The sequence below is a fragment of the Eptesicus fuscus genome, chromosome 13 (assembly GCF_027574615.1).
Source record: "Eptesicus fuscus isolate TK198812 chromosome 13, DD_ASM_mEF_20220401, whole genome shotgun sequence".
Classification (NCBI taxonomy): Eukaryota; Metazoa; Chordata; class Mammalia; order Chiroptera; family Vespertilionidae; genus Eptesicus; species Eptesicus fuscus.
Window position 1 is genome coordinate 38,776,031 of NC_072485.1, and position 10,441 is coordinate 38,786,471.

A 10,441-nucleotide genomic window follows, 5' to 3' on the forward strand; every position below is an offset into this window, starting at 1 on the left:
ACTGGGCTCTGCCTCTTGGTTTCCTGGCTCTTTCTGGCAAAGGCTCCAGGGCCCATGGAGGAGAGGAGGGGGCCGGTAGGACACATGGGTGGAAGCTATGTGGCCCCTCACGCCTTGTCTTTCCTCTCATCGTTGTTACCTTTTGGTGGTGCACAGGGCGCTGTCCAAGACGCCCGCAGCCCTGGCTCTGAACCAGACGCAGCACTGCAAGCAGCTGGAGGGCCTGGTGTCCGCGCAGGTGCAGCTGTGCCGCAGCAACCTGGAGCTCATGCACACCATCGTGCACGCCGCCCGCGAGGTCATGAAGGCCTGCCGCAGGGCCTTCTCGGACATGCGCTGGAACTGCTCCTCCATCGAGCTGGCCCCCAACTACCTGCTTGACCTGGAGAGAGGTAGGGAGCCAGCAGGGGCTGCTAGGGCCTGCGGAATGCATGCAGGTGGGGATGGATGAATTCAGGCATAAATATATGTGTTTAGATAGGTGGGTGAATTCATGGGTGGATGGATGAATGGATATGTGATGGGTGGATGAGTGAGCGGGTGGATGATAGACGGATACACAGAAGGTTAGAGGTGTGGATGGATGGATGGGTGGATGAATTAATCATAGACCTGGGTATTTGGGCATGAACTGATGAATGAATAAACACATAGTGAGTGGATATACCAGCGCGGAGGAGCCTGAATGACAGCACAAATGCACATTGTACCCCAGTGCACGGATGAAGGAGAGAATGATGCCAGGAAGGCTCTTGGAGGGTAAGGGGAGTCCGGAACGAGAATGTGATGGAACCCACCCTTGGGGCAGACCCTTGTTCACAGGTAGCACTAGCCCAGGTCGACTGAAGTTGCTGCGAGATGCACAAAGTGATGTGTGGACTAAAGAACATCTGTGGAGAGGACTTCCTGGAGGAGGTGGCTTCTGGGGTGGATCTGGGGAGCGTGTGTACAACAGAGAGACTTTTTATGGGCAGAAATGCCCTAATGGATCTAATCTGTGCTCTGCACGGTAACAGCTCATGTGTGTGCAGCATTCGACAAAGCTTCCTTTCTTCCCAAATTAGTTGAACTCTAGAGCCAGCCTGAGGTAGGTATTCTCAGCCCCATTGCACAGTTAAGGAAACTGAGGCTTGAGAAAGGGAAGTGATTTTCTAGTAAAAAGATGGAGTCAGGACTTGGACCCAAGGCCACGCCACCCTGCCGCTGAAGCGCACGGGGCTCCATTTGCTAGGGCTGCAGTAACGAAGTTCCACACACGAGGGGTGAGGGGTCTCACAGTTCTGGAGGCTGGGAGGCTGAGATCCAGGCGGAGGCAGGGCTGTGCTCTGTCTGAAGGAGCTGGGGAGGGTCTTCCGGCTTCTTAGCTGCAGGTGGTGGCCCATGCCCCTCATGCTCCCTGGCTTATAGCTGCATCGCTCTAATCTCCGCCTCCGTCACATGGCCTTTTCCCTCTACTTGTCTCTGATTCCAACTCCCTCTTCCTCTAAGGACACCAGTCATGGCATGAGGGTCCACCTTGATCTAGTATGATCTCATCGTAGCTCAGTTACACCTGCAGAGACCCTGTTGCTAAATAAGATCAAGTTCACAGGTACAAAGGGTTAGTACTTGAGCAGATCTTGTGGGGGAAACATTTCTACCCACAGTGGGCTCTTTGAATGCTCAACTTGCCCATCAATCAGATCATGAGCTCTTTTTTAAAAAAATATATTTTATTGATTTTTTTTTACAGAGAGGAAGGGAGAAGGATAGCGAGTTAGAAACATCGATGAGAGAGAAACATTGATCAGCTGCCTCCCGCACACCCCCCACTGGGGATGTGCCCACAACCAAGGTACATGCCCTTGACCAGAATCGAACCCAGGACCCTTGAGTCCCCAGACCGACGCTCTATCCACTGAGCCAAACCAGCTAGGGCAGATCATGAGCTCTTTGTGGAGCTCAGGGACGGGGCCTTCATCTCTCTAAAGCAGCCCTAACGCTGAGCGCCGGGCAGGCAGGGGCAAGTACAGGAGCATGAGTGTGTGGGCGTGAGGGTGTGCCTACGTGCGTGGGCGGCTCTGCTGTCCTGTGTGAGTGTGTGTGTGAGCGTGCATGTCAGCTAGTGTGTTTGTGGTAGGATGTAGGGGTGACAGATTAATGGCCCAAGCTCTGTCCTCCACCTGCTCCACCCTGCTTGCAGCCCCTGGCCCCACCTGACCTCACAAGAGCAGATGGGGGCCCAGGAAGAGGCCCTCAGGCCTGGGCTGGGTGCTACCCCTAGGTCACCCCACATGGCTGACACGCACCTTCCCGCAGGGACCCGGGAGTCCGCCTTCGTGTATGCGCTGTCAGCAGCCACCATCAGCCACGCCATCGCCCGGGCCTGCACCTCCGGCGACCTGCCTGGCTGCTCCTGCGGCCCTGTCCCAGGTGAGCCACCCGGGCCCGGGAACCGCTGGGGAGGATGTGCGGACAACCTCAGCTACGGGCTCCTCATGGGGGCCAAGTTTTCCGATGCTCCTATGAAGGTGAAAAAAACAGGATCCCAAGCCAATAAACTGATGCGTCTACACAACAGTGAAGTGGGGAGACAGGTAACCACCCACCCCACCCACCCCAGATGGTTGTGCTTGTGCCAATCGGCCAGAAAAGGCCACCGAGTGTGCCCCGATGGAAGGGTGGCGGGGGGATGGGCCCTGACACACCCACACGGATGGGCTCCCGGCCTCCCCCAGCTCTCCCCTCTCCAGCTGTGTGGGGCTTGCCTGGCTCCTTCTCCAGGGGGTCCACTGGGATTTGGGTTGGAGAATGTTGGCAGAGAAGAAGGAGCACTGAGCTAGGAGTCAGGAGCTCTGAGTTCACACCTTGGCTCTGGCAATCAGCTCTGTATGCAAGTCACTTCCTGTCTGGCCTCAGTTGTTCCCATCTATACAATGGGGGGTTTGGTGCTCCTGAGTCCCTATGGGCCATCTTCTCAGGCTCTGCCTCTGGGGCTCTGGGCTCAGGCTGGGTGTGGGAGGAGCCATGGAGAGGGCCGTGGGGCAATGAGCTTTAGCTTAAGGAATTGCCTCCCTGAATCTAATGGGGATTCCCTCCTGGATCCAAAGCTCACCCTAACCTCCAGAACAGTTTTCCCCAACATCTGTTATCAGTTTTTCCTTAATTCCTCACCTCATTTCACAAACGACTGGGGGAGTGAGTGAATGGGCCTTTTTATTTTCTAACAATTAAAAAAACAAAACCTTTATACCAACCTGTGTGCCAGACCCTGTGTTGGGTGCTTGGTGAGTTTTCTCTCCTGTGGTCCACAGTCCACCTGTGAGGAGGTACTGCTATCTCTTCCTGCAGATGGAGAACAGGGCCCTGGCGGGGCAGGGTGCTGGCTGCAGATGGCATCTCCTGACCTCCTCCCTGCAGCCCCGTGAGGCCCCTTTTCAGAGGCAGCGAGTGAGGCACAAAGAGCTGAGGTGGCTCAACCCAGGGCACAGGGCGCAATGGAGCCCAGGTCTGTGGGGCCCCAGGCCCAGAGGTGTCCATGTCCTCACCTTCCTGTCTCACTGGTCTTCCTCGTGTAAGGATTCTAGGATGTTCACGCCACCTTTGGACATTTGGGGAAACTGAAGCCAAGTCACACTGTGAGTCTGTAGCAGAGCCTGGGCAGGGACCCAGGACTCCAGCCTCCCAACCGGGGGGGGCCTGCCCCCCATCCTTAGAAATTCAGCTGGAGCCCCTCACCCAGCCCCCAGTCTAAAAACCCAGCCCTATTCTCACCCACAGCCAGGCCCAAACCTCATGCTGCCAAGGGCACAGCCATCCCCCCTCCATGCTGTCCAAACAGGGTTCTCAGCCAGGGGCACATCAGACTGAACCCTGGCTCGATGCTAAGAGCCGTCCTCTCGGGCCGTCTGCAAACAGGAGTGGTCCCCTGCCTTAAGCCCAGGGCCTGTGAGGGAACATGGCATCTCAGGTGCAGTGTGTTCAGGGCCAGCACACAGCTGAGCTGGGCTCATAGTTTACCTTTCTCTGATGATCAAACGCACCTCCCACCTTTGGAGGCTCAATGTGTCCTGCAGTGGGGTTCATTCGGGACCTCTCCACAGGCTTCCCTGAGCCAATTCCAGATTTTATACCCAACGGACGCCCTCCATCCCCACTTGCAGGCACCAGCGAGGGGGAAGGAGCCCTGGGACCTTGACCAGTGCCCTCACTAACTCACCGAGGGATTCTGAGCAAGTCCCTGCCCACTCTGTGCCTCAGTTTCCCCATCTTTGTGATGCAGGGGGTAGGCATAGGGGACCTCTAAGCCTTGTAGCTGTCTGCACAGGGCAGGCAGGAGGGCCGGCCTGGGCGCACGGATCCGAGTCCTCTGTGCAAAGCAGTGGGGGTTAAAAGGCAGAATTGAAAGGATCTAATTCATGCCCCTCAGGTTCACCTGGGGAAACTGAGGCCCAGGGAAGATGGTGGAGCAGAGTTACTTTCAAAGCCAGGGCCAGAGTCTCCCCAAGCCCCAAAGCCCAAGCCTCCCTCCTCCCTCCAGATTATTACTTAGATTGATTTTTCAAAACCAATATTCCTTTACATTTTATAGTCCACAAAACCCTTGCATATATGTCATTTCATTGAATTCCCATGACTAAGCAAGGTGACAATTCCGTGTTGACTCTGCACATAGGAAGGCAGAGGCGCTGAGTGGTGACATGGCTTGCTGAGGGTCACCTGGCAGGAGCACCAGCAGTGAAGGGGAAAGATCAGCCAGGCCAGGGAACCCCCATGCACTCACCTCCTGCCTCCCCTCCCTCCTTCCCTCCCTTCTTCCCTTCCTTTTCTTTCCCCATTTTCCCCCAGCACTTAGTAAAACCAGTTTTGTGTGAGACAAAAAGCGTGGACAGTTAAAAGCCATGGCTTTTGGAATCGCCCTCAGACCTGGGTTCAAATCCCAGCTTCAAGGTTTCCTGGCTGTGCAACCTTGTGCCTGAGGCTTAGCCTGTCTGAGCCTCATTTCCTCTTTTTACTGTGGGGGAAATACTGAGACCTCCGAGCAGGGCTGTGGTGCTGATTAAGCCGTAGTGTGTGTTAGAGCATTTGGTGTGCAGTAGGTTGTATAACCGGCATCCACTATCCTGCAAATGCCACTCTCTTCCTGCCCCTCCCAGCTGCCCCCCAGTTTGGAGGAGGAACTGAGGACCTATAGCACCCCCAGCTTTAGATTTTAAAAAAACAAAAACCCTATCACTTGAGGTGCAGAGCAAGCAGGCGATGACTCCCTGAGAGCACCCAGCATGGGGGTGGGGAGGGATTGGAGGAGTGGGGCTCAGGGTCCCAGGGCAGGCCAGGGAGGGGCCACGACCACCCAGCCCAACGCCCTCCCCTGTCCGCAGGCTCTGCGTGCGTCTCTGGAAATGAAGTGTAAATGCCATGGGGTGTCTGGCTCCTGCTCCATCCGCACCTGCTGGAAGGGGCTGCAGGAGCTTCGGGACGTGGCCACGGACCTGAAGACCCGCTACCTGTCGGCCACCAAGGTGGTGCACCGGCCCATGGGCACCCGCAAGCACTTGGTGCCCAAGGACTTGGACATCCGGCCTGTGAAGGACTCGGAGCTCGTCTACCTGCAGAGCTCCCCCGACTTCTGCATGAAGAACGAGAAGGTGGGCTCCCACGGGACGCAAGACAGGTAAGGGCCGCCGCCGCCCCCCCCCGGCAGGGAAGGGTCAGCCACGTGACACGTGCCCCCTCCCAGCGCAGGGCCAGGCACACAGGCCAGCTGGCATTTAGGGGAGGGAGCCTCTGCCCAGTCGGGGGAGGTGGCCCCGGAATGCGGAGTGGAGGTGCCACCTGGCGGAGCTTCGGGGAGTGGCTGTGGTGCTCCTCGCCGAGGCAGGGGCCCCTCAGGAATGGAGGTTGGTGAGAGGCCCCCACCCCGCCTTCCTTCTGGTTGGGGAGACAGATGGGAAGAGACGCTGACAGGCGCTAGCCTCGGTCAATGTTTGCCAGATGAATAAGTGAAAGTTAAATGTCCTACAACTTGCTCGCCGGACAAATGAGGGCCTGCGGCGCGAGGGGCGGCGGGAGCAGTGGCCAGCCCGCAACGACGTGGGAAGTCTGCACAGAGTGGAGGCAGAACTAGGGCAGCCACGCTCCAGAGGGGCAGCAGGAGAGCGAGGTCTGCCTGCATCCTGTGGGGAGAGAGTGGTCCCATGTCCCCCCACATGCCTGCACCCACCCCCTGGGCCCCAGCTCTCTCCCCCTGGTCCCCAATGTCAGAGCTGGGGCTGAGGTCCCTACAGCTGGCCCCATCCCGGCTGCTGAAGCTGGCTCCGGACAGGAGAGAGGGAGGGAGCCATCGATGACTGCAGACCTACTGTGTGCCAGGCAAAGCTGGTGGGGAGCAGCATTTTCCGGGTAGTTCTGGAGGAAGCCAGTCCTGAGAAGCTGTGGTAGAGACAGGTCCACACTCGTATTCATTTGGGAAACTTTCTGGCGATTCACAAGGCACGAGAACGTAGGAAAGGCTCCGAGGAACCCCACAGTAAAGGACCTGTCTAAGCTGTGTTTCCCAGAGGTGTTTGGCTGTGGAACTCTTTTATTAAGGAGCCCCTAATAGCATTCCACAAAATGAGTGTTCGGCGGGGTTAAAAGAATATTGAACCAGAGTGAGGGTGTCTGAGAATGTGTTTGGCACATAGTTGGTGCCCAGCCAGCATCTGCTTCCTCCGCAGCCCACGTTCCTGTCTCCAGGAGAGGGGGGCTGGCTTGGGGGGCTCTGTCTTCACAGGCCAGGGCAGCAGGCTCTGTGAGGAGGCCCGGGCTCCCATCTGGAGGCCAGATTGAGGGGGTCGGGCAGAGTGAAGATGGAACTGGGTCAGGCACGGGAGACAGGAAGGAGTGAGGCAGTCCGGGTGGGTCTGATGATGGGGTGGGGAAAGGAGGATTCTAGAACCCAGAGGGGCTGGGGGAAGCCCATCAAAGACCCCAGAGCAAAGACAGGGTCTCCCTGTACCCATGGGGGGAGGGCGGGGGGGGGGGGCTGTGTGTGTGTTGGGAAAGGATAGTTTGCACCCTGACTCTGCAGCTTCCTGGCTGTTGGACCTTGAGCAAATCCCTTCACTTCTCTGAGGCTCAGCCTTGTCTTCTGTGCAATGGGGCCACTACCACATACCTGGGAGGGCTGCTGAGAGAGCTCTACTTACACTTACGGGGCAGCTTCTCTGTGCCAGGTGGTGTCCGTCCCATGGAAAGGCTCACTAACGGGAGTCTCCACTCTCCTCTTCCCGCCCCCCAGGCTTCCAGGCCCCTTCTTTCCCAGCTTCCCGCACTCTGCCCCTAGGATTTGCCCCCAAAACTACTAGTAAGGAGGCCCATCGGACAGCACCAGCTGCCTTCCTCGCTGTCTCAGAATGCCACCCCCCAACCCAGGTCTCCTGCCATGCTCAACTCCCAGCATTCTTTTGGGGATGGGCCTCGGCAGACATCTTTACTGGTCAGTGTTTTCTGCAGTAACAAACAGCCCCGATATCTCAGCAGCTGACAACCACAGACACTCCTGACCCTCGTTACAAGAGGCTCTGGCAAACGCTGGGGAGGAGGAGAGACATCAAGTGCTCAGATTGTGACAGGGGGAAGCCCAGGGACGAGGGGAGCCCAGAGGGGCCCTAACCCAGCTTGGGCATCAAGGAAGACTTCCTGGAGGAGGAAAAATGTAGGCTTACTCGGTTAGGGGATTGGGGGGTGCAGGGGGTGGATGTAACTGTGAAAGGCATGTGCGCAGGCGGTACCTCTCCCAGAGGCTGGCCCCCTCGCTAGGGAAGACGCCCTCCGTAAGTCCCACCTGGCGAACTGAGGCCTCTTCAGCAGTCAGTATGCCAGACCCCAGCCCTCTGGTCATATTTCTGCCAGAGGCCCCTGCACCCCTGAAACCTGCCCCCTCGCAGCCTGTGCCACCTGTTCCTGGGAGCCAGGTGTCCCAGTAGTCTTCCCTGGACCAAGACCCTTTTCCCAGGCCCCTCCCTCCTGAATTCCCCCTCCAGGCACCACCTCACGCTCTGTCTGTCTCGTTTTCAGGGGCTCAGAATAAAATGAACTCTGCCCCCTTCCTACCACCCTAAAGCTGCAGGACCAATGGTGTTGAGTGACTGAATAAAGCCCAGAAAGGTTCAGTGACTTGCCTGAAGTCACACAGCCAGTAAGGGCGGAGCTGGGGTTGGAACCCAGGGTATCTGGCTCTGGGGCACCTGTTCTTCCTGCTGTTCTCTCCTGCCTCTGCCCTTCCTTCACTGAGCCTGCTTCCATCTGTAAAATGGGCATCGTAATTCCCCCAACCCCAGGCCCTGGCATGCCTCCCATTAGATGAAATCCCGGAGAAAGGCGCCTGGCACGGAAGGAGGCAAATGGGTGGCAGAGCTTCTCTCTCCGAGAACCCTGTGCCAGCCGCTCACTTTGTTCACATCTGGTGCCATTTCGCCTGTTTCAGAATTTTTCCTGGGATTCTAAAAGTAAAAGCAATCTTTACATTTGTTACATTATAACTCAAGATGGAGTATGAAGATAAGATTATTCGAGTGATTTGAGGCTCCTTGGAGTATTCAGAAGTGGAAGAAACAGGAAAAAAGACACCTCCGTGAAATAAAACACCCCCCTTATGTTGATAAGTTAGGAATACAGGGAAAAGTGAGGCGTACCCTTGGGGAAGAGGATTACCGAATATTCCCAAAGATCGAGACACCTACGAGGACTGAGTCTGTAGCCAGGGTTGGGGGGACTGCGGGCTGGGAGCTAGGGCTGAGGTGACACAAGTGCTTTCCTTCCCCCCACTCCCCAGGCAATGCAACAAGACATCCCACGGGAGTGACAGCTGCGACCTCATGTGCTGTGGACGTGGCTACAACCCCTACACGGACCGCGTGGTCGAGCGGTGCCACTGCAAGTACCACTGGTGCTGCTACGTGACCTGCCGCAGGTGTGAGCGCACGGTGGAGCGCTATGTCTGCAAGTGAGGCCTGCCCTGCCCTGCCCCGTGGGAGCTCCTGGGGGCCCACCGAGGCCCACCGAGGCCCACCGAGGGGCCTGGAGACGCCTCGTGGAGTTTTGCTTGTGACTTCCAAATGCCAGGCATTGGAGGCGGTTGGTGCTTCCACTTGGAAGCTACCAGGAACAGAAGGAGGGCCGGGACATCAAAGGAAACGGACAAGATTAAAAATAACCTGGCAGCCCGAGGCCCTGGAGTGCCCACTTGCTGCCTTCCAGGCCGGTCTAAGGAGCCAGGGGCATGGGATTGGCAAGACTGGCATGGACTTGACCTTGTGCAGCCAGATCACCGGCCTCCCAGGAGGGAAGGAAGGGGGTGCTGCCTGCCCTCACAGATGTTCTGCGGGCCCGGCCCCCCCGCCGAGACCCCAGCCCCCAGGGTCGAGCCTGCTGGCCCACCACATGGAACCACTAGCTTGGGTTGTAAATGTTTTTCTGTTTTGTTTGTTTTCTTCCTCTGGGATGTGGGAGCTACAGAAATATTTATAAAACATAGCTTTTCCTTTGGGGTGGCTTGCCTCAATTCCTCTTTATATATTTTATATATATATAAATATATGTATATATATAATGATCTATATTTTAAACAAGCTTTTTAAACAGCTGTATGAAATAAATGCTGAGAGAACCCCAGCCCTCCCCTGCAGTCTCTGGCCTCCTCAAGAGAGCTCAGAAAATCCTGGCGCTGGCCTGGGCTCTCCGGTTTCCAGGCAAGGCGGCTTCTGATTGATGTCGCCCCCCTCCCCCACTGCACCCCCGCGGGCTCTGAGGCTCCGGCCCTAGTCTCCCTATAAGATCTCTTGGTCAAGGGCGAGGACAGACGTCTTGAAACATAAACCCAGCTGGCAGATTCTTTGTTCCTCAGGGACACACACGCAGACGCACACAGCCTGGCCTTGTCGTCAGACCTGCTAAGCTAGCTTCAGGGGAAAACCCAACTCAGGGGGAGCTGGGGACACGGACTCAGGTTCCAGCAACTCTGAGGTTTCTCCGTGTGGCCGTGGGGAAGCCTTTCCCCTCCTTAGGCCTCCGTTTCCTCATTGGTAAAACGGGGCAGGGGAGGCTAAGGTTGGTGGTTGGGAAAGGGCCCCCCGCGTGTGCCGGGAGAGAGAGAGGCAGTGGGATTCCTGTGGCGTTCCCTCAGGATTTGTTCTCTTCATGGTTGTGGGGTGTGAGGAGGAGGAGGAGCCAGAAGGACTGCAGGGGTTTTGGCCGAGCACTTGGACCTGCGGAGATGGCGATGTCCATTCGTCCCATGTGGAAATACTGAGTCGATGGGCGGATGTTCAAACCTGGAGTTCTGGGGAGAGGCTGGGGCGAGATGCACACTTGGGCATCAGCACTCAGGGGCGGGAGAGAAAAGCAAGCACTCCAAGTCCTGAGCCCGGCACTTCCACTCGGAGGTCAGGGAGATGAAGAAGAAAAGAGGCACAGAGAC

General features: G+C 57.0%; 1 protein-coding gene across 4 annotated transcripts in view; it reads left to right on the forward strand.

The window, feature by feature from the left end:
- The window catches only part of WNT11 (Wnt family member 11), a 20,279-nt gene extending 10,643 nt beyond the window's left edge, over positions 1–9,636 (forward strand). For 3 of the 4 annotated variants that reach the window (XM_008149988.3, XM_054724777.1, XM_054724776.1), the window contains exons 3-6: positions 157–392; positions 2,299–2,576; positions 5,361–5,653; positions 8,798–9,636. In XM_008149988.3, the coding sequence (XP_008148210.1) occupies positions 157–392; positions 2,299–2,576; positions 5,361–5,653; positions 8,798–8,972 (982 nt within the window). In that variant the 3' untranslated portion in view covers positions 8,973–9,636. Of the gene's footprint in view, positions 1–156; positions 393–2,298; positions 2,577–3,330; positions 3,618–5,360; positions 5,654–8,797 lie in introns of those variants that run through there. The other variant, XM_028158309.2, reaches the window with a different exon arrangement.
- Positions 9,637–10,441: the final 805 nt, after the last annotated feature.